Source organism: Condylura cristata, unplaced genomic scaffold, assembly GCF_000260355.1.
Source record: "Condylura cristata isolate star-nosed mole 26May11 unplaced genomic scaffold, ConCri1.0 scaffold00007, whole genome shotgun sequence".
Classification (NCBI taxonomy): domain Eukaryota; kingdom Metazoa; phylum Chordata; class Mammalia; order Eulipotyphla; family Talpidae; genus Condylura; species Condylura cristata.
Genome location: NW_004567108.1, coordinates 39,798,352 through 39,822,734, shown reverse-complemented (window position 1 = coordinate 39,822,734; position 24,383 = coordinate 39,798,352). Strand labels below are relative to the sequence as shown.

General features: G+C 36.7%; 2 protein-coding genes across 2 annotated transcripts in view; both read left to right on the top strand.

The window, feature by feature from the left end:
• The window catches only part of SLC30A5 (solute carrier family 30 (zinc transporter), member 5), a 26,539-nt gene extending 21,432 nt beyond the window's left edge, over positions 1–5,107 (top strand). The window contains exons 14-16 of the mRNA XM_004678240.1: positions 610–836; positions 2,472–2,600; positions 3,477–5,107. Coding sequence (XP_004678297.1) covers positions 610–836; positions 2,472–2,600; positions 3,477–3,647 — 527 coding nt within the window. The 3' untranslated portion in view covers positions 3,648–5,107. The remainder of the gene's footprint in view (positions 1–609; positions 837–2,471; positions 2,601–3,476) is intronic.
• An 11,417-nt stretch (positions 5,108–16,524) lies between these two features.
• On the top strand, positions 16,525–23,350 carry CCNB1 (cyclin B1). The gene is made up of 9 exons (XM_004678238.2): positions 16,525–16,841; positions 17,478–17,648; positions 17,741–17,911; positions 19,351–19,533; positions 21,015–21,173; positions 21,361–21,597; positions 22,135–22,275; positions 22,918–23,028; positions 23,181–23,350. The coding sequence occupies exons 1-9, from the start codon at positions 16,821–16,823 to the stop codon at positions 23,286–23,288; spliced, it is 1,302 nt and encodes a 433-aa protein (XP_004678295.1). The 5' UTR covers positions 16,525–16,820; the 3' UTR covers positions 23,289–23,350.
• Positions 23,351–24,383: the final 1,033 nt, after the last annotated feature.

The following is a 24,383-nucleotide window of genomic DNA, read 5'->3' as shown; positions in this document are numbered from 1 at the left end:
GGTCACCTCCGGGGCAGGCGGGAATCGAACTCATGCAGAAGCGGCTTTAGATTCTCAATGCTGTGCTTTAACCCGCTGTGCCACCAGGGAGGGCCCAGATGTCAGTTTTTTAATAAATTATTATAAGAGTCTTTTTCATAGTCACATTTGCATAAATACTACTTGCAAGAAAAACACTGAATGTGCCATTATGATCTTTCACTACAAAAGAACTAGGAAATTTTTTTGTTCCTTAAGAAAAAATGTGGAAATTATTTATCAATTATTATATTGAGTTATTTAATTGTTTAATGTTTAATTTAAATAATTTGAGTAATACAAAAACTTAACTCATATTTGATTCCTCAGAGGCTTTCTCAGACAAACCACACCATCATAAAGCTTGCCTTATTGTGCTCACAGTGTGGTCACAAGCATCCTTACATATATCCTTTTTATCATTATATTGTGAATACCTTGAGGTCAGTTGTATTTTAACCATTCTGAAGTACCAGCCCTTACAGAATGCCACATGTGAAGTAGGTATCTAGTAGTATTTGTAGAATGGATACAAGAATTAAATTAGAAATTCTTTTTTTATTATTAATGTTTTTTTTTTTTTTCTTACAGGTGTATTTCTACATGTTTTGGCAGACACACTTGGCAGTATTGGTGTGATCGTATCCACAATTCTTATAGAACAGTTTGGATGGTTCATTGCTGATCCCCTCTGTTCTCTTTTTATTGCTATATTAATATTCCTAAGTGTCGTTCCACTGATTAAAGATGCCTGTCAAGTTCTGCTTCTGAGATTGCCTTCAGAATATGAAAAAGAACTACATATTGCTTTAGAAAAGGTACTTTGTATTATTTCTTCTGTGCATAATTATTTTCTATTTAAAATAGCATTTGAATCTAAATAAGTTGTCCTAACATGAAATAAACAAAACATGAAGAAAATAAAGGTTTTTCTAAAGAACACAAAATAGACATTGAATAAATAGAAACATTTTCCTAGATAGGAAACAGCATAGTGAAGATGTTGGTTTTCTTTCATTTAAATCTCTATATAGTTGCTCTCTTTGGGATTTTTGTTTTGTTTTTGTTTGGACGGAGATTAGTAGTCCAATACTACTTGGAAACTTACTTGGAGAGTTGATGCTCAAGTATAAATAACAACATAAAAAATTTCCAGATTAAACCAGTTAGCAGAATCCTATTTTGTCATTATAAAGTTGTGGATTTGACCAACAAAACTTTTAACAGTTTTGTTCTTGTTCAGGAATAAACACAAATCAGTATTTTAAAAATAGGTTATCAGAAAACTTAGAGAATTCATATTTATCAAAGATGGCATTCAAATCCATGGGGAGAAAGAGCTAACCTAATCAGCATTTCCGTTTGGTAGAGAAGCAAAGTTATATTGCAATCCATACTATATAAAAATATATTTCTAGTGGATTAAATATGAACAACAAAAATTCACAAAAAACTGCTAAAATAAAAGAATATTTTAGTAGACAAAGGCTCTTCGTAAGTTTAATGTAAAAGTAGAATGTTTAGTGAAGGGGGGGAAATGTATACATTTGATCAACTAAAAATTGTGATTGACAAAAGATTCTGTTGACAAATATAAAATTCAAAAGCCAAAAGAAAATATCTGCATCACATATAAACAGGCAAAGGCTTACATTATCCTTTACACCAAGGGAAAAAAATTATAGAAAAATGAACTGAGAATTTAAACAGACAAGTCATAGAAAAAACAAAAAGTATTTCAGCTTTTTGGTTTGCCATATCAAAGTAATATTATCTTCTAGTGAAAACTTGGTATCTTGAATGTTTAAGATGCAGCATCTTAATCCACTATTTTAATAATATGTTGTTTTCTCAAGCCTTCTAATTAGTGAATGGTACATCCTACTAAAAAAAAAAAAATTATTCCAAAAATAGTAGATATCCATTACAGAAAACTTCAAATTAAAAGAAGTTCCCGCCAAAAAAAGAAAAAGATTACATATTTCACAGTCTAGAAAGAAAAAATTTTTAAAGTTGTTTTTCATTTTTTTGGGTAACCTATAATAAATTTCATTTTTATTGAGTAGCCTACATGTTTAGCTCTTTCACTTTGAACATAGACACTATAATTTGAACATGTATCTCTGCATAAAAAGTAATAAACGAATATGTCTATCAGCATAACATACCCAGTGTCTCGAATAGGCAAAGTGAAAATGGATGTGTAGCTATTGAGTATAAAGACACCTGGAACCTTATTCACTTCCCTGACTTCCCTGGCAGTGCTCCCAAATCATATTTTACATACCTTTAGAACAAGCTAGTTGCCCTTCTCTATTCCTTTCTCACTTATGGGCTCTTTTTGTTTGATTTACTTTTAATCCATTTAATAATGATTCCTAGATCAGAAAGGTTACTCTGTTAAGTAAATTGGGCTTTAAGTCCATTTATATCTCCCTCCTTTTATTTAACAGATACAAAAAATTGAAGGATTAATATCATACCGAGACTCTCATTTTTGGCGTCATTCTGCCAATATTGTGGCAGGAACAATTCATATACAGGTCACATCCGATGTACTAGAACAAAGAATAGTACAGCAGGTAATGGTCTTTTGTTTTTCAAGTAATTTTAATTGAAGTAATTCATGTGTAATTGCATACATGCAAAATTTTCATTCTTGAATTGTTAAAACTGATTAAAAACAGCTATCTTTTAGCAAGCCAAAGATAACCTTACTTATATCGAGATTTGTTTTATATTCAGAAATGGTTAAAATAAAATCAAATTGTAGAAATTAGAAGACATGCTTAATTTATGTTTTAAAAAAAATTCATTTATGGGCCTCCCTGGTGGCACAATGGTTAAGTGTAAGCATTATCAAACTGCTAGCAGCCACTGCAGCCTGAGTTCCATCCCTGGTCAGGAAGCTGACCCACATGGCGCAGCAGACCTCTTGTGTCTTGCCTGCTGTTCCCCTTACCAGTGTATTCCACTAGATCTGCCTGTTCTGCTCCCAACTCTGTCTCTGGTGAATCCTTTAACCACTGCCCCCCCACCCCCTGCACCTCTGGCCTAGTATGCATACTAAATAAAAATCTTTTTTTTTTAAACTTCATTTGGATCCATCCTGACTCCAAATAGATTATCAGTAAGTTATTTATAACTGTAGCCCTAAATTGATAATAAATTTGTCAGGATTTATGACAAACATGAATAAAGATCAAACTATTACTATTACTATTCTTGACATACCGAATTAGGAGCAACAGCCATTTTCCCTTTCTGTTTTTAATGTCAGGTCAGACATTTTACAGGCTTCTAAAAGATCCTATTAACATTGGACTAACTAAATAATAAACATTACTTTAAGGATTTATCTTTGATTGTAGTCATTAATTATTTACATGTAACTATGTAATACATGTGAACTAAAGGTATTAATCTAAATTCTTTAAAATGTGTGGATTTTATAACAGGTTACAGGAATACTAAAAGATGCTGGAGTAAACAATTTAACAATCCAAGTGGAAAAAGAGGCATACTTTCAACATATGTCTGGCCTAAGTACTGGATTTCATGATGTTCTGGCAATGACAAAACAAATGGAGTCCATGAAATACTACAAAGATGGTACTTACATCATGTGAGATAACTTGAATTACCCCTGGAATATGAACAATGAAGATTAAAGACCCAGTATTTATAATATTACCAGAAGGAAGAAAATTGAATATAATTGTACATAAACATTTTGCTATATTTGAAAAAATTTTAACACTCCCTACCATTGATCAGGAATATTTCTTAAAGGAAATTACAGACTAAAGCATTCATTGTACAAGTAAAAAATTATTTGAAAGATGTGTATAGCTAGAATCTTAAAATCTGAGTTAATATGATATATCATCTTTGAAAATTAACATATAATGATGGATTTTAGTGAAGACCAAAATTACTTCTGTGTTTGCTTAGTCAGAAAGCACCTACATTGTACATTATGTATTTACATGTTTATTACAAAGACCCAAATGAAAAATTTTTAGTCAATTTTTTGCATAGTCCTAGAATACAATAGGAATAAAGGTTCTATATTTATGGATTTTCTGTATATAAAACTAGTTTCTAATTGTAACTTAAATCCATTCAAGAATCTGTATTGCCACTTTAAATGTAAACTAAATTATTTGGGAGAAACTTCAACCACTGATCTAAGATAAGCAGTGAAAACAGGGAATTATAATATTACAATTTTTTTGATGTATTATAAATCCAACCACTCTGTAAAATAAATTTTTTTACTTTTGGTAATATTTGCAAATGAATAATTACTTTGTTAGGGTAAAGACTTATACTAAGTTGTGTCCATGTTATTCATGCATCTTTCTCCTCTAAACCAGAATATTCCATTTCTTGTTTTGCATCTGGCATTCCAAGTTACTTGTCAAGCTAGTATCCAAGCAATGCTAGGCGTTTCATGTTTTCATTTAGCTCCATGTGTTATGGAACAGTCAGTTGAAAAAATTCAGAAATAATTGCCAACTGAAGAGTTGAAATTTCTACCTGTACATGAACTCTTTTTAATTTCTGGAACATGTAGATATATAAGAAGTTATCAAAGAATAGGCAGTTACTTTCAAGTTTAATGAAAAATCTTGGCTGTAAGCACTTGGGCACAATAAAATTAAGATACTTAGCCCGTAACTACTTTATATAATCATACCTAATTTATATTTTTTCATTTCCATTTTTCACTGAATATATAGTCTGAAAACACTATGATAAATATACATGTATAAAATATATGAAGTTTTATGAACACCAAAGAATGTTGTTCCAAAAGAAACTTTTGAATACCTATTTATAAGTATCTGAGTATTTTCATTTTTTCTGATAAATAGGATAAATTCATTTTAGTATGGGTACTATTTTCCTATCTATACCATAATGACAAACATGTATTGCAAATCATATTTTTGTGGTACCAGTTTTAATGTGAGAGGTTTTAGAAATTTGTTATAAGTTATTTTCTATGCCTTGTCTTCTCTTACATATTTTCTGGTTCAAAATCTTCAAAACATATTAAAATTTTTGAGTGGTGGGAAAATAAGTGCATATTGATGTTTTAATGCAACTTTTACACATTACAAAATAGGTACAGTAAGTTGTACCATTAAAGTTGTTATTTCCTTTAGAAGGCAAATGTACAGCAGGAAAATTAATGTAATTGAGAGCTCTCAAAATGAGAAAGACAACAGAAGTGGAAGGTAAAAGGGGATGCAGGTGGAAACCAAGGAAAGTCAAATCCTGGGAGCAGCAGAAAATTGACTCCGCTCATTCAAAATAAGTAACTTTCAGGCAAATCAGCCCCTCTGGGATTTTTTGGTTTTTCCTCACACATAAAATCAGAATAAAACTTCAAATTCACAAGCTGAAGAAGAAAAGGAATAATGTAAGTGAAAATGAAGTGAAAGTTAAAAAGGGCTAAATAAAGTTGAGGAATTATTTTAAACCTAATGTCAAATGCAGTTTTCATTAATCTGTCTTTTCTTTTAAAATCAGAATCCTAAGACAATAATTGATACTAAATGTACAAAAAAGTATAAAATAATATCTAGAACAGAAACCTATTTCATAGTTCAGTTTCCTCAAGAAGAGTGGTAGTTGTTAATCAGGTTAATTTCTCTCCCTTCCCTTTCTCTACAAACATTAGTTTTTTTCATTAATTTTTCATTACCAGTTTGAAACTGGTGACTTCCCCTTAGAATGAACTTTACATCTGTGATACACAGATTTACTGTTCCTTTTATGTAATTGATCAAGATAATATAGCTATCTCTAAAGCACTCCAGCTTTACTTTAAATTTATGAGTCTCCCATAAAATATCTACTCTGTTAATGTAGAATTGCATGTTTTCACTAGTTAATGGTTCAAAAAGTATAAAAGGCAAAAAGCCTGTCATACAACTCTCTAGGAATTATCACTTGTCAGTTTCTGGTATACCTTTCTGGGTACTGTATCTTCTTCAGATACATGTATGCCTCTTCTCCCACTGTTGCATCTTTTTTCTGACCCATTCTGCCTTCCTCCTCCACTTTTTTTTCCCCCTTTATTTTTTGTCTTTACTGGGTTTGGGTGTTTGTTTTTTTAGTTCCTCTTTTACTTTTAAGAATTTATCTAGTTTAATTGGCCTCTCCCAGATAATCCAGTATAATATCCCTATATCAAGTTCTTCAAAACTTTTACCATATAACGTAAGTACTTTTATATTCACAACTTCTGATGGGCACTTAAAGTGTTTATTTATCCTAAGTGTTTATTTTTGCTATGTCCTAACTAATATCAATAGTGCTGCAATAAACATTGTACAGCATATAACTTTCTGCATTAATGGTTCATGTCCTTAGGCTAAATGCCCAATAGGATTGCTGGATCATACGGTATTTGCATTTTTAGTTTTTTGAGGTGACTCTAGATTGCTTTTCAAAGTAGTTGTACCAGTTTACATTCCTGCCAACAGTGTAATAGTATTCCTCTTCAAATCTTTTCCAGCACTTTTGCTGGCCTTTTTAATGTGCCATTCTGACACATGTTAAATGTTAACTTCACTGTGATTTTAATTTGTATCTTATTGGAGGTGATATTGAAAAATTGGTATTTTTCATTTATTAGACTTCTGGATATCCTCTTTGGTGACTTGCCTGTTCATACCTCCTGTTCACTTACTAACTGCATTGTTGCTCTGATGTTGAATTGTATGGATCTCCTGAATATTAATCCCCTTGTTGGTTGTATAATGTGTAAATGTTTGGTTAGTAGGATGTGTTTTTCAATGTCATACCTTTTTTCCACTATGCAAAACCTTTTAGCTTGAGGTAATCCTGTTTATTTTTGCTTTTGCCATAGAGCTGGAATCTTCAAAAAATTCTTTATTGTTAATGTCATGGAACACACTGCCAATGTTTTCTCCAATATTTTGTCACAGATCTTCTAAGTCTTTAATTCATTTGGAACTTTTTTTTTGGGGGGGGGTCCAACTCCATTCTTTTATATATCGACTTCCAGTTTTTCCAGCCCCATTTATTAGCGACCCCATTGTGTAATCATCACTACTTTACCAGAGATTAGCTACTCTGGATTTATTTCTATAAACACATGGATTTATTTCCAGACCACTAATTCTGTTCCATTTATTCATGTATCTGTTTTTGTGTGAATACTATATTGTTTTTAATACTGTTGCTTTATTGAAAATTTGTATCAGGTAACATAAGGCCTCCATTTCTCTCATTTTCCCCCAGAAATGCATTTGCTATTTGAGATCTGTTGTGGTTATATATAAATTCCAATTTTTTTGTTCAATTTCTTTGAAAAATATTGATGGTATTTTGAAGGAAGTTGCATTAAATTTCTTATCACTTTATGGAGGATAGTCATTTTTATTGATTCTCCCCATGCATAAGCATGGGATGCTCTTCCATCTTATGTAACCAAGTACTTTAATAATGACTTGTAGTTCTCTATAGGATCATCACTTCCTTGATTAAATCTCAGGTATCTGATTTTGAAGAAATTGTAAATAGAGCTATTTCCTTAATTTTTTTATTCATTGTATATAAAAATGCTATGGATTTTTTTTGTATAATGATGTTGTAAACTTCCACTTTACTATTATTCATCTATCATTTCTAACTGCTTTTTGATTGAATTCTTAGGGTTTTCTATATAGCATATCATCTGCCAGGAATGATAGTTTTACTTCTTTACCAACTAGATTACTTTTATTTCCTGTTTTTGATTGATATCTCTGACAAAAAGACTAATCCTACATTAAACAGTAGTGACCATAGGTACCCTGCTCTTGTTCCTGAACTTAAGGGGAACACTCAGTTTTTCACCATTAAGTATTTTATATTGGCTGCTGGTTTATAGTATATGCCCTTTATTACACTAAGATATGTTCTTTCTATTTCCATCTTTTTTACAGTTTTTATCATTAATGGGCGCTAAATCTTATCAAATGTTTTCTCTGCATCTATTAGTATTATGTGATTTTTAACTTTTATTGATATGTATTATACTGATTTGTATATATTAAATCATCCTTGCATCCCTAGATGTGTCCCACTTGATCATAATGTATAATACTTGTGACATATTGTTGAGCTTGTTATGCTAGTGTTTTGTTGAGTTTTGCATCAATGTTGTCAAAGAATTGTTCAAGTTGTTTTAGTCGAAGTATTTAATTATTTGGAATTTTTCTTCTTAATGTAGACTTGTATTGCTATTATTTTCTCTCAGGACTGCTTTACCTGCATTCCATAGACTCTGGTAACTATATGTTCTTTTTCACTAGTCTCAAGGTATATTTTGACTTGCTTTATCTTTATTTTTCAATTTTATTTAGGCAGCATATATGCTTAGCATTCTTGTATTTATAGTTTTACCTTGATTTATTTTTGTCGTGATTTCTAGTTTTCTGGCATTATAGTCAGAGAAAGTACTTGTCCTTGTAGCTGCATTGACAATCAAATTATGCCCCAACATATGAGCTATTCTTAAAAATGCTTCACATACATTTGAGAAAAATGTGTATACAGATATTTTGGATGGAATGTCTACTTGATCTGATATAAGAATATCAGATATTTTGGCTGAAATATTTACTTTATCTGATATAATAGCTGCTCTTTACTTATTACCATTTGCTTCTAGGATTGTCAATTCTAAGTCTGTGCCCATCTTTATTGGTAAGATGGATTTCTTGTAAACAGCAGTTGGACTTTGTTTTGAATCCATGCAGTCACCCAACGTCTTCTGACTGGTGAATGCAAACTTTATATTTAAGTGACACATAAGTGTTCATTACTATTTTTGCTTTGTTTTGTTTAGTGTCTTATTTGGGGGGCATTTTATGTTTTGTTTAGGTTCCATTTCCATCATCTCATCTGTTTACTCCTATTGATTTTGTTTGAATACTACCGAGATTAGTTTATGATGGACTATTTATGTGACCCATTGGACAGTCTGGTCTGAAACTCATTCTGATTGGCTACACTGTTACTCTACTCTTCCATGTTATACAATATAGGTGTCAGTTAACACCATATTTGTTATTCTATTGCTTTATAAATGATCCTTTTGGGCCTCCCTGGTTGCAAGGGAGTAAGAGGTAACACTATGAAGCCATTGTAGCATGAATTCAATCCCCGGCCAGGGAGGTGACCCACATGGCACAGCAGACCTCTTCTGTCTCACCTGCTGCTATCCTCAGCAGTGTATTTCAGTAGATCTGCCTATTCTGCTCCCCACTGTCTCTGGTGAATACTCTCTCTCCCCCCCACCCCCCACCCCCACACACATACCTCTGGCCTACACCCCAGTTCTTGTATACATAAATAAAATAAATATTTTTAAATGAGAGAGAGCCACTGTTCTGGGAGCTAGGAATAAAATGATAATAAAAGTACTGCTTTGATGGGGCTGAGTTCTGGTGGCAAAGAGAAGACAGATTAATATATAAAAATGTCAGGTTGTAATAAGTATTACCATGTACTAGATGAGCACTGTTCTGAGTAATAAACTGTATAAGTATTTGCCCATGTTGCTTATGCAGAAACTGAAACAGAAAAAGGCTAATTCACTTGCCCTGGATCACATAACTATTATGTGATAAAGCCAGCTTTCCAAACCAGACGTTCTGATTTAAAAATTGACACTCTGAAGTGAAACACAAAGGTAAGAGTTGTAGAAATGCTATAGAATAGCCAGTGAGGCTTTCTATAGTAGATTTTAGAACCTGATTTAAGTAAGAAGGTAAACAGTATCTAGCATCCTAGACCATATGCTACTAATGTCCACCTTTCTAAAGTGAGAGAACATTAAGTGCAAAGGCATTTGATGCTTACCATCATAGTAGAACAGCAAAAAACCAGTGATAGCAGTAAGATTAGACATACAGTGTAACAGGATACAGAAAACCTGTGAACAGCTTTGAGTAAGGACCTAATTTGAGCTGATGAGTTTCAAAAGGATCAGACTAGAAAGGAGATTTTAAGTGGAAAAAGAAGAAAGTTAGAAGAACTTTGCCAAGACCCAAGTGAAGCAGGATGGTGATTTAGCCTAGGAAATATTGTTTTTGCCTATTTGTTCATTTGAGATTTAAGGTTAAAAAATGCATGGGGCCCTCCCTGGTGGCGCAGTGGGTTAAAGCACAGCACTGAGAATCTAAAAGTTGCTTCCGCATGGAGTTCAATTCCCCCTGCCCCAGAGGTGACCACATGGTGTGGCAGACCTCTCCTGGCCCACCTGCTGCTCCCCTCAGCAGTGTTCTTCGTCCATCTGCCTGTTCTGTTCCCCACTCTGTCTCTCACCACCCCTGAGACTCTGGCCTGTACCCCAGTTCTGTGTGCACAAATAAATCTTAAAAAAAAAAAATGGACACAAATTCTCCCTTCAATATGCTTATTACGGTAGGAAAGGTAAGATGTAAGTAACTATAGTTCATGATTTAGAGAGTTTGGTGCCTAAATTGAGTAAGTGGAGAGGTAACTTTTAGTGGAAGGAAAGGTGAGGCTTCATAGCTGAGGTGGCACTTGATAGATCTAGGGGACGGGAGACACAATGGCAAGAGAATTAGTTCTCTCGAATGAATTGGGTAAACCCAGCAATAGCCCAGTTTTGCATAATCCTGGCTTTAAAGCAGGTAATTAATAAACCTATGATTAGGAAGGTTAGGAGCAGGGTAAGGAAGCTAGCGCAATATCAGTTACAAATTAACCATGGACCTATAATATAATGAAGGGTAACCGTCTAGTCCTGTAAAAAAGCATCAGATCAGGAGTTCAAAAAAACTACCTGGAGGGGCCCCATTTAGAGGCCACCCTTAGTTGCCTCTACTCCAGCTCTTGAGATCTACAGAAGAGTGCCAATTGAGCATATTCTGAATCTTAGGAGTTCCCTTTGTCTTTCATGTTTTTAAGAACCTGTATCTTTAATTTTTTTAAAGATTCATTTTATTTATTCATGCATACAATAACTGGGGTGTAGGCTAGAGGCATGGGGGCTGAGAGGCTTCACTAAAGACAAGGGTGAGAAGCAGAACAGATGGACCCACAAAAGATACTGAGGGAAGAGCAGGCAGAACAGAAGAGGTCTGCTGTACCATGCGGATTACCTCTCTGGCCAGGGATCAAACCCCTGTTGCAGTGGCTGCCAACAGCTTCATAGTGCTGAGAATTAACCCCTCATGCCACCAGGGAAAACTTTTTCTTAAATTTTAATCTTGTTTTTAGGGAACTACATACTCTAGTAACTTTCTAAGAGTACATGAAGGATAAATTTTTAGTCTTTGTAATAAATTTTAGACTTCAGATAAAATGTTAGACTATAAATCTAAAAATGCCTTCATTCAATTAATGACTGAAAGTAATTTTCTCTCAATCTTCTAGTTTTCAACACTGCTGTTAAAAGTCAAGTTACATTTTTATTCTGGATCCTTTGTATGCTGTTTTGCTTCCTATTAGGATCTTGGTTTTACTCTTAATGCTACATGTCAGCAGTACACCAAGGAATGAATCTTTTGTTGATGTATAGTGCAGTGCACTTAGAGATGGAGTCATGAAAGGTATGTCCTTTAGTTTGAGGAAGTTTCCACATGTTATTTCTTTAATCATTTCTTCCCTGCATTTTCTCTGGCATTTTTCCTGGAATTCCTATTAGTTGTATGTTTGACCTTCTGCAATGACACTCTTCTTATCTGTTCAATAGTGTGTCTCTTTGTCTTTTAGTCCATTTTTTCTGGGAAATTTTCTTGACTTTTTCTTCCAAACTCAGAATTATACTTTTAATATTTGTGACCATCTTTTTAATTTCACATAGCTCTTTTTAAACTTTTCTGTAGACCTTTTATTTCTGATTACATGTTACATTCTGTATATATATATATATTTTTTTATAAAGTGATGGAGAGCTAGACTCCCTTCTTTTTTTTATTTATTTTTTTTTATTAAAAAGCTTATTTTTACATCATTTTGCACATTTTTTTTCATCTCAATTGTAATCCCCACGTCATTCTGTATATATTTTTTAGCATTTTGTTTCCTCCTTAAATTGCTTTTTCTCTTATCCTCAAATGTCTGGTGCTTCTCAACTAGCTGTTAATAGTTGAGAACAATATTCAAATATTGATCAAATGCTCTAGGTCAGGGTCCAAGCATGTCAAATGGAACATAACTTTAAGGGTGACCTAATCATTTTGTTGGGCACCCTTCTTAACCATCAGTATTTTAAAACTTTTCTTTTGAACTGGTTCATTTTCCAGAGAAGCATGTTCTCATCTCATGTAAAGTGTGAGGTAAATCCAGCTGCCAGCAATTAGGAGACTGGAATAGAAGAAAGGACTTACCATCAGGTGTGAAGAATTTCACTAATCCCCTCTCAGCTCATCTGGGCTTTGAAATTTACTGTTTCTGTAATTTGGCTCTCCAGGAAAAAAAAAATCTCCAGTGATCTGCCAGGACTAAGAAGCAGCTACACTCTCAGCTGTGCCAGAAATGCAGGGAATCAACCAACCCAGTTTTCAGCTCTACCTATAACATGAATCAGTTTGCATCTTGGTTTTCACTGCCAGCTTAGCGTTTAACTTTCTTAGTCTGATACTTCATTACTGTTCTTCAATGTGCTTTCTTGCTTCTAAAATGTTGTCATTATTATCTTTTCTCCCAACCTTGAGTTTATGCATTTTTTAAAATTCTTTTATAATCATAATGAAACAAATGTGTATATTCAGCCTGCCATGTTTAGCCACTATTACAGATGTAAAATACTTGAGTCATCACAATTTGACTTCCTATCTCTCTGGTGTTCTTGCCCAATTTTCTTCACTGGCTTCCCCCACTTTGGTCAGTCTTTAAATATGAAGAGCCCTGAGGCCTTGCTCCTTGACTTCTACTCTTCTTTATGTTCCTTTGCTAGATGACCTCAGCTGCATCAGTTTAAATACTATTTAGAGCAAAAGGGCATTTTAGTTTCTTTGCTGACCTCTACCTTGGAGACATTTCTTGTATATCTCTAAATGTCCCAAAGGTAGCAGAAGTTTTATCTCCTACTCAAACCCTGCTCCCCAATAAAAGCTATTCCTCTTGTTTTAGTTATTCAAGTCAAAACCTAGGATTCATCCTAGATTGCCTCATCTCTTTCCAAGCATTCCAGCCATCAATACCCAGCAACTCTACCTCAAAATACCTGAACTCACCCCTTTTTGACTTTATAAAAATAAAATGGCTTAATTTTTTTTTTTTAAAGATTTATTTATTTGTGCATACAGAACTGGGGTACAGGCCAGAGGCTCAGGGGCGGTGAGAGGCTTCACCAGAGACAGAGTGGGGAACAGAACAGGCAGATGGACGAAGTACACTGCTGAGGGGAGCAGCGGGCGGGTCAGGAGAGGTCTGCCACGCCATGTGGTCTCCTCCGGGGCAGGCGGGAATCGAACTCATGCGGAAGCGGCTTTAGATTCTCAGTGCTGTGCTTTAACCCGCTGCGCCACCAGGGAGGGCCTAATTTTTTTTTTTTAATTAAAAATAATGCCTATGTTACCTGGCTGTTGGTTGGTCTGACAGAATTAAAATTTGAAAGTAATTTTTCCCAAGACATCATCTTTTGCCTGGCCTCCCCCAATAACTTCTCAGTGGCTTCCCATGCTTCTTTTCTTTGCCAATCTATATATTCTCTCCACGTAATCTTTTTTTTTTTAATTTATTTATTTATGCATACAGAACTGGGTTACAGGCCAGCAGTGCAGTGAGGGTGACAGGATTCACCAAACACAGAGTGGGGAGCAGAACAGGCAGATCTACTAAAATAAACTGCTGAAGGGAGCAGCAGGAGAGACAGGAGAGGTCTGCTGTGTCATGTGGGTCACCTCCCTTGCAGGGGATTGAACTTGTGCTGCAGTAGCTGAGGATTGTTTCATAGTGCTGTATTTTAACCCCTTACACCACCAGAGGCCCTAAGATAATCTTTTTTAAATATACAGCATGCTGGGGCCCTCCTTGCTGGCACAGCGGGTTAAAGCACAGCACTAAGAAACTAAAGCCACTTCCGCATGAGTTCGATCCCCGCCTGCCCCGGAGGTGACCACATGGCATGGCAGACCTCTCCTGACCCGCCCACTCCTTCCCTCAGCAGTGTACTTCATCGATCTGCCTGTTCTGCTCCCTGCTCTGTCTCTGGTGAATCCTCTCACCCTCCACATCTCTGGCCTGTACCCCAGCTCTGTATGAATCAATAAATAAACCTTTAAAAAAAAAAAATATATATATATATATATACAGCATGCTACACCTTGCCTTAAAACTCTCCAAAGGCTTGAAATGCACTTATTATGACCCAGATTCCTTACCTTGGTTTTCAAGGACTTACAAAGTTTTCTTTCTATCTCTTTAATCTCCTCTCTAATCCTCTCACTCTATACTACAGTCACTCTGGCGTTTTTAAACCTGACAAGATCATTTCTATCCTTGGATTATCATAGGCTTTTCCCTCTATTTGGAATATTCTTTCTTGTCATTAAAGCCTCATCTTCAAGGTCACCTTCTCAGACCATCCCTGAACACCAAGTGGTTACCAAGTCACTTTCATTATCTGTTTAAGATCTAAAAATATCTGATTTTTATTTACTTTATTTACACATTTACTTGTGTAATCTTGTTCTCTCCTACTGGAATATAACCTTTATGAGAGCAGGGATCTCATCTGTTTTGTTCAGAATTGTATCTGTAGGGCTCAAAACAGTGTCTGCTATGTAATTGACACTATAAACTTGGTCAAGAAAGGGAACACTGATGAGAAGAAAAGTCATGTTTTTAAGCATTTTTAAAGAAAGAAGGTGTAACCATGACACTTAGGCTAATTAAGTACAGGTTTCATTCTGAATAGAAACGAGTCCTTAATAGGCATAGGTAACAAAAGTTTTCAAGCTTGGCACTACTATTTACAATTCTTTGTGGGCGGCAAGGGGATGGTGGCTGATCAATGCATTATAGGATGTTTAGCAGCATTTCTGATCTTTACACACTAGATCCTAGTAACATCCTCCAAATTGTGATAACCAAGAGCCTCCAGACTTTGCCAAATGTCTCCATGGGACAAAACACTCCAGAGAACTACTGGTTAAAAGAAGTTCCAGTTCTCATTGGTCAGGAAGGAGTCTGCAATTAAGTCTTATAAAGGCCTGTCAACATAGGGTCAGTCAAAACTTGTGACTTTTTGTTAACTAAATAAAGCCTTGGCAATGAAACAGTTTTAACAACTTCTAAGCAAATGCTGCAGTAACTACATGTGGAACCTGGGGGATAAGCTGATGAGGAAGTTGCTCTTACAGTATCTCAAGAGAATGTGTTAGTTGCTAGGAAAAAATAACAGTTAAAAGAAAAAGTCGAGAAACTATGCAACTCTAAACCAAGTGATAAAATTAAGCTTACTTATGGCAGACATCTATCAAGTGTCTGCAGAGTTGAGGAACAAGAAAAAGATGTAACACTGCCAGGAATGCATAACCTCCATTTAAATCACAAGAAATCATACACTTCAATTTAAATCACAAGAAACATAAACAAAAATAAGAAAGTTCTATTTTTTAATAGTGGGAAGGGTTACAGTGTTCTTCCAAGCATCAGTGTTTATAAAAGACAAAATGGGAACTGTTTCAGATTAAAGAGTCTAAATAGACCGGATAACCAAATGTAACATCTGGCTCATGTACTGTAGGTGGGAAACAGCTATACAGCACAATATTAGGTCAACAGACAAAACTGGAATATAAACTAGATCAAAGAAAATGTTTTAAGAAAATAGACTTATAGAGTTGGTGATTATACTGTGATTATGTAAGGGACTCTCTTTTCCTAGGAAACACGGAAGAGTTGAGAGAAATGTTATACAGATAGATATGGATATATCTATACATATATCGATATAGACAGATACACACACACACATATATACACACCTCTAACCCGACAGAATTTAACACTGACTCTGTAAAGCAATTTGATTTACGAAATCTGACAGGTTAGAAGCTAACAATAAGTCTTAAAACAATTACAGGTCAGGAAACTGGAAATAATTATCAAAACAATAACTGTTGTAGAAACCTCATGAATTGAAAAAGCCAACAATCTGTCTAGTTTGTGGTCCTGGGGGCGAGACACAAAGTTTCTCGAACCTTCAATCCCTCCATCCCAGAGTGCTTTTGGAAGCTTATCAGAGCCTCTATTATATATTCAGTGCCGCCTGGAGAGGTGTAACAAAAGGCAAGACTACAGTCATAACTACTTTACAGCCATCCAGCATAAATGCCCGGCAAACTGCAGCTGCCTCACTGTCACCTTTCCGACGCCACACGGGTGGGCAGGCTCAGGCGAAGCGCACGGTCGCGTCCAGAGCGGCGGGCTTCTCTCCAAGCAGCGCCAGCAGCGGTCCCGAGAGCGCAGGCGCGGAGTTGCGTCACGTGACTCCGATCCCAGCGTCCGCTGGAGCAGCCTCGCTCTGCCCGCCCCCTCTCGAATGTCTTCGCGGGATCGCCCTGGAAACGCATTCTCGTAGGAACCAGCAGCCGCCAATGGGAAGGAAGCGAGTGCCACGAACCGGCCAATAAGGAGGGAGCGGTGCGGGGTTTAAACCTAAGGCGGGGCGGCTCCTCCCGGCGTGCTGCGGAGGAACGGCTGTTGATCTGCTTTAGGGTTCAGGTGTTGGACTGGTCTGGGGCTCCCGCGCTCTGTTTCTCCCCACTGAGCTGCTGCCCGGGGAAGAGAAAACCATGGCGCTACGGGTCACCAGGGTAAGCTGCTGCGGACCGTGAACAGCGCGGCCTTCCTCGCTGGCTGCAGGTCCTCTTGCCCCATTTCGCCTGCTGTAGTCGCCTCCCCCACTACCGGGGTTGGAGCGGACTGGGGAGACGATTTGGGGGTGAGAGTGGGGTGTGGTGGTCCCCTCCACGGTGAGGGGATTTGGGATACGGAGGAAGGTGAGCACGAGCTGAACCGGCCTGGTGTAAATGTTGCGTGGCGAGGGGTTCGTCGACGGGAAACCTTTTAGACAAGTGATGGAGGGCTGGGAGGAAGCTACCGACTTCGTGACTTGCTTCCCAGAAAGAAGGTGCCAGCAATTGAAGGCATTTTCGATTTCCTTTCTAATGTAAATCCCTGGTGCTTTAGGCCGTCGGGGACTAACCTGGCAATCTCGCCTGGCGAATGGGGTCAAACCGACTTGCACTGCCTTGGTGAGGGTCTTGGAACCCCAAGAGGGATCGAAACTTCAACCCCTCCATCCCAGAGGGGTGCCCCAGGCACCCCTGGGAATTCCTTTCCTGCTGGCTTAACTCCGGAGAGCCCCCTTTACCTCGCCATAATTAACCAACCCGTGACTTACTCTAACCTGGCCGGGTCAGTTCTCAAAATGGTCTTGCTTATTTCAGAACACGAAAATCAGTGCTGAAAATAAGGCGAAGATCGGTATGGCAGGCGCAAAGCGCGTGCCTGTGGCCTCTGCTGTAGCCTCCAAACCCGGGCTGAGGCCAAGAACAGCCCTTGGAGATATCGGAAACAAAGTCAGTGAACAGCCACAGGCCAAAATGCCGCTGAAAAAGGTAACTATCTTCCCGAGCCAGCTTCTCTTTAAAGAGTTCACCATCGACTGTGACCTTCCTTGGAGAAACATTCCATTCTCTTTCACCCACAGGAAGCAAAAACTTTAGCCCTTGGGAAAGTGATGACTAAAAAACTACCAAAACCTCTAGAAAAGGCACCTATGCCTGTGGTGGAACAGGAACCAGAGCAGGACCCTGAGCCTAATCTTGAGCTGGAATCTGAGCCTGTTAAAGAAGAAAAACTGTCTCCTGAGCCTATTTTGGTAAATTTATTTTCTCATTCAGAGGCTGTTATAACTGTCTCTTTTCTCTCATTTTACTGATGCATAGAATTTTAATTCGAATGTAACCTCTGAATAACAAACTACAGCACTGGAATATATGAAAGTGTCAAGGAGAAATGTAGCTCATCTAACAGTAAGATGAGTTAAGAGCCTCAAAAATGAATTTAACCCTGTAAAGGAAAAACAAACAGGTCATCTAGAAGAGGCTGCTTTGCTAAAATTGGAATGATGAGCATTCTGAACTTCTAGTTTTAGTAATTTAACTAAAATTGGCTATAAAAGACATTTGCTCAAATTAAGAATAATAAGGATTTTTTTTACATAAGAATAAGTGATTTGAGTCTGGTGTTTAATATCTCACCTACTGTTAGAAGAACTACATTAGGAAACCTGTATTGTGTGCAATATTTAATCAGCGGTGTCAAACTACTTGAGGGTTTCCTTAAAAAGTCCTATATCAATTCTTACCTTTGGATCCCCATTTATTTAGAATGCCATTATTCCCACTCTCTCCTGTTTAGCTAGTAACATTTTCATCCTTTAAAACAGCTCGAGCTTCAACTGCTAAAACTTTCTCTAACTTCCTCCATACCTGCCATTGTTTCTAGAATTAATGACATCACTTCATTTATTGTCTCTTCTAAATGCAAAGCCCTGTGAAAGACACCATAAAGCCTTTTCCTAGCACAGAGCTTGACTTTAAGAGCTTCAAAAAAAAGTTTGAACAATAATGTAAAGGGAGCATTTTGCAGGATATAGTTAATGGTAACATAAGAAATCTATTATTATCTCCAATTTTCCTCTAAACTGCATCTGGCATTAATAAAGATATTGTGCATTCACAGTTTCATTCAAATAGGACATGAGTGGCTTTCCACTTTTTAAATTCTCCTTCACTGGTTACCAAAAACTAAGTCAAATGACAAACCAGTGAAGACTTTGTCATTTGTAAAGGGAATGTTCTAAGTGAGAGCTGGATGTGAGGGCCATCTGGCTGCAATAGCTATACAGTTTTCCTGAGCGGTGAGAAATCCATGCTGTGAAATAAAGACTAAGGCCTGACTTGTTCAACTGGACTAAATTTACATGATGCTGATAAACAGATTCATTACCTAGCAGTTACCCAGTTACCTTTTGAAGAACAGCTTGAATAGTATTTGCTTCCTATTTTACCTGTCAGTGTTTAGATTCTGTTAACTTCAAACTGGCTCACTCTAAGTAGACATTTCACTTTTATATTAATCATTTCCTGAAGAGAAATAAAATAAATTTGACAGAGAAATTTCTTTATGGAAACAAATTATGTATCTTTTCAGCAGATGGTCTTTTGAGTTGGTATCATTACTCTTATCTTCATTTCCAAACTATGGTGTATACTCCACTTTGCTGTTGTTTTGAGATAGCTTTCTGTTTTCAAGGTTGATACTCCCTCTCCAAGCCCAATGGAAACATCTGGATGTGCCCCTGCAGAAGAATATCTATGTCAGGCTTTCTCTGATGTAATTCTTGCAGTAAATGATGTGGATGCAGAAGATGGAGCTGATCCAAACCTTTGTAGTGAATATGTGAAAGATATCTATACTTATCTGAGACAACTTGAGGTCAGTGCTGTTATTTGAGTCTTACTGTTTTTCTAAACTGCATGTGGCACTATTAAAGATATTTTCCATTCAGTTTATAATTCAAGTAGGACAGAGCAGTTTTCCACTTTTAAATTTTCCTTTGCTGATTACCAGAAACAGTCACATGACAAACCAATGAAGTCATTCAAGTAAGACATGAGTGACTTTCCACTTTTAAATTCTCCTTCACTGATTACCAAAAACTAGTAAAAGGAACATTAAAGGTGAGAATTGGGAATGTGAGCGTCATCTGGCTGCAACATTTATCACCCCATTTATGTCCAGGGTTTATTGGGCTGATCCGCAGGCCAGATGGGTGTCCCCTTTCTCCCTCACCACTCCATGTGGGTCCCTCCCAAAGCTGAGAGCTCAGTAGAAAACAACTCCCTTCCCTGAACAGAAAGGACCCTTCTTCAGGCAGTCAGGGGTATATAGTAATTGCACTCCCCTGCTAGAACCACCAAACAGACTTTCTTTTTTTTTTTCTTTTTTTTTTTTTTTAAGGATTTATTTGTGCATACAGAACTGGGGTACAGGCCAGAGGCTCAGGGGCGGTGAGAGGCTTCACCAGAGACAGAGTGGGGAGCAGAGCAGGCAGATCAATGAAGTACACTGCTGAGGGGAGCAGCGTGCGGGTCAGGAGAGGTCTGCCGCACCATGTGGTCACCTCCCGGGCAGGCGGGAATCGAACTCATGCGGAAGTGGTTTCAGCTTCTTAGTGCAGTGCTTTAACCCGCTGCGCCACCAGGGAGGGCCCAAACAGACTTTCAAAGTGAGAGGTGGTACTGAATGATGTGTTTATATCCATACAGTTAAGAGCAGTGTGTGTTTAAGGAGGATAATACACAGGAGATAGATAGTAATCTAGAAAATGCTGAAAAACTATATTCACCTTCATCATAAGGCATTGGGAGTCAATATGGATGATTTCTATGTGACATCAAGGGGATAATAATACTGCATTTTAATTTGTTGCACACCAGGGAGGGCCCTCCATAACACTCCACTTTTGAAAATCAATATTAATTAGTAGGCTCTCTGTACTCTCCTGCCTCCCCACTGGACAAAACAAGGTAGCATTCTAGATGCTAACAAACTATATGGTTACCAAATTTACCCAATTGTCTGTTTATAATGTATTCATACCTCAGTATCAGTAACCTTTTCAGTGTCATGCCTAGTTCTTTTTCGATAGGATAAGCCTGCAAGTCAGACTTCTTGCCAGACCAACAGTCTTTTTTGGATTTCCTCTCCCTTTTTGGTGCTTTTTTAAATACTTCTGAAGAGTGGGTTAACCGCAGATGTATGTATTGGTCTTTAATTTTAGTGAACATAAGTATATGGAGTTAAGAATTGGTCAATCCTAACTGCTACAGAGCTATTCTGTAGTGACTGATAGTTCTGGTCAGAAATGTCACATGGAGTCTTGCTGCAGAGAATAATCAGCATTTCTTTTGCAGGAAGAGCAAGCGGTTAGGCCAAAATACCTACTAGGTCGTGAAGTCACTGGAAACATGAGAGCTATCCTAATTGACTGGCTGGTACAGGTTCAGATGAAATTCAGGTTGCTTCAGGAGACCATGTACATGACTGTTTCCATTATTGATCGGTTCATGCAGGTGAGCATATTTCAGTAATTGATGTTTCTCATTTCTGGGATCCTAGCTAAAAATCTGTCTTGGAGGACAGGGTATCATTAGTTGAGATTTCACTGTAGAAGTCTTCTCCCTGCCCCTCCTCCTTCAGTGCTCTGTGTATCCTTTATCAAATACATATTACTTTATCCATTTGCAATTTACATTGCAGAATAACTGTGTACCCAAGAAGATGCTGCAGCTGGTTGGTGTTACTGCCATGTTTATAGCAAGCAAATATGAAGAAATGTACCCTCCAGAAATCGGAGATTTTGCCTTTGTGACTGACAACACTTACACTAAGCACCAAATTAGACAGATGGAAATGAAGATTTTAAGAGCTTTAAATTTTGGCTTGGGTCGCCCTCTGCCTCTGCACTTCCTTCGGAGAGCTTCTAAGATTGGAGAGGTATAGATTTCTTGAGAAACCTTTGGTATGGTACATTTAAAGGAGACTGCTGACCAAAACAGTCAAATATAATTAGTTAGGGGGCCTCCCCAGTGGCACAAGGATTCTGAGGATAGCGTGAGTTCGATCCCTGACCAGGGAGCTGATCCATATGGTGCAGCAGACCTCTCCTGTCTCACCCACTGCTCCCCTCAGCAGTGTATTTCTGTCAGTCGGCCTGTTCTGTTCCCCACTCTGTCTCTGGTGAATCCTCTCACACACATATACACAACCTGCACCTCTGGCTGACATTCCAGCTCTTGTATGCATAAATAAAATAAGCTATTTTTTTTTAATTCTAGCTAATGGGGAAGAATAAAAATATTCTTTGTTTTCAGCCAAGTTGCATATTAATATTACCAAGTCTTTGCATGGGCAATTGCATTTGAGAGTTGGTAGTCAAACATTTGTATTTTATAGAGATGGGCATACTATAATGTTTATTGCCAATATGGAATTTTCTGAAAGTAGTTCAGTATTCTGTGGTTTTTCTTCCAGGTTGATGTTGAGCAACATACTTTGGCCAAATACTTAATGGAATTAACTATGTTGGACTACGATATGGTGCACTTTCCTCCTTCTCAAATTGCAGCAGGAGCTTTCTGCTTAGCACTGAAAATTCTCGATAATGGTGAATGGGTAAGCTCTGTCACACATACATAGTCACCATAAGCTTTTAAGTTGTAGCTGTATTTGCCTGATTACAGAACTTTTTTTTTTTTTTTCATTAAAGTACAACTTAAAGGGCTCCTAAATATGCAATCTAGCTGTGGATGATTTAAAATGATATCTTGATTATCTTTCAGCTTAAAGTGCTCACATTTCATTACCTAATTTCATCTTTCAGTACTGATTTGAGAAAACAACTTTTCCTTACAGATGGCGACATCCATATTAGACAAATTACATCCTAAAAGTCCATTTATATTCATTGATTTAATCAATTCTCTTACATGTCATGTGCTACCTAGACATAAAATTGAATGAGGAAGTTTGCCTCAGGTAATTTAAGATTCTAGCTGTGAGGTAAACAAATGAGCAATTACTATAGTATGATTAGGCTTGAGCGTATTAATGTATGCTAGGTTTAAGCAGGGGATTCAGAGAAAAAAGAAAAAAGGACCTGAGAAAGAAGGGGGTCTTAAGTTCCAATTGTCTTGAACTGCAGTTATAGTGACACATCCATTATTTAGCTCCCTAGGCTACTCTTGAATATTCCTAGATGTTTCTAGGAATTTTATGAATGCTATTGTTAACGAGCATTTTTAACACTGTTTTTAGACTCCGACTCTACAGCACTACCTGTCATACACTGAAGAATCCCTTCTTCTTGTGATGCAGCACCTGGCTAAGAATATCGTCATGGTGAATCGTGGACTTACAAAGCACATGGTAAGCCAGTAAGCTATGCATTGTGAATGTTAGAAAACATCAAAATAATTGGCTTTTGCTTGCAATTGCATATATTATTAAGTGAGTATTTTTAGTGAATATTATTGTATCTTTTGTTTTCCTCCATTAATTAGTATGCTTTTCTCTTTCAGACTATTAAGAACAAGTATGCCACATCTAAGCATGCCAAAGTCAGCAATCTGGCACAGTTGAATTCTGTAATAGTTCAAGATTTAGCCAAAGCTGTAGCAAAGGTGTAACTTGTGAACTTGACTTGGAATACTATATCTGCAAATAAAATTGGCACCATGTGCTATCTGTACATATTATGCTCATTTACTTTTAATAAAGTTTGTGGTCCTTTTTACCTATACCTTTAACTCATGGCTACTTCCTACTCTAGAATAATCTAAAAGTTATCTTAAAGGTTTGGTGGGGAATGCAACAAATGTATATAACTGTAGCTTATGTATTTTGCTCTTGTTTTATGTATCTTGGCATGTACTGAGGTGAAAGCACTAAAAACTGACTTCCATAGGGCATATTGCCTGTAAGCCCAGTCATTTTGGAAAATCTGCTGCTTAATTCTTAGTGTTTACTACTTCATCCCTAATGCTGCCCCTCTTTTCTATTTCTCTTGTCTTGCTGCCATATTCTGACTCTCTTTTTGCCACTAATTTTCACCTGCAGCTATTATCATCTTTCACTTGAAAAAATAAGAATTCTATACTCAAAACTTAAACTTTTTGTTGGTTAAGAAAATAAAGTGATAAACACAACAAATACAAAGGTAAAGTTTGCCATTCCTTACTTTTGTGCCAACCCATCCAGGAGAAAGGATATCAACTGTTTGATGTGTCCTTATGCCTTCTATAGCACACATGCATAAATTGTTATGGAGATACAAAAAAACAGTACTTTATATACTTAGCAGTTCATTTCAATGTGTGTGTATTGGGTATAAATTTCATTGTTTGAATATATTACAAGGCATTCCACCGTTTCCCTTCTTAGTCACATTTTTTTCCAAAGTCTATTTTAAGTTTCAGCAGTTATTAGCAGATGACTTAACAATGTACAAAGGTACTGATATTTCTCTGCATTTTTGCAAAAACTTACAGTAATCATTGTCTTCAATATTTGTAATTTTGGCCAAGAATTGCCTAACTTATTTGCTGTTTTAATACTTTCATGGCTACTTGAATAAATTGTGGACTTATCAACACATTAACTTTTCCAAGTTTGTTGTTTTTCCTTTGACTTTATGCTGTCCTTTTATATTATTTACATTTTATAAATATACTTTTTATAGTTCATTGCTTTTTTTCAATATTAAAGTGAACTTTATCCATAAG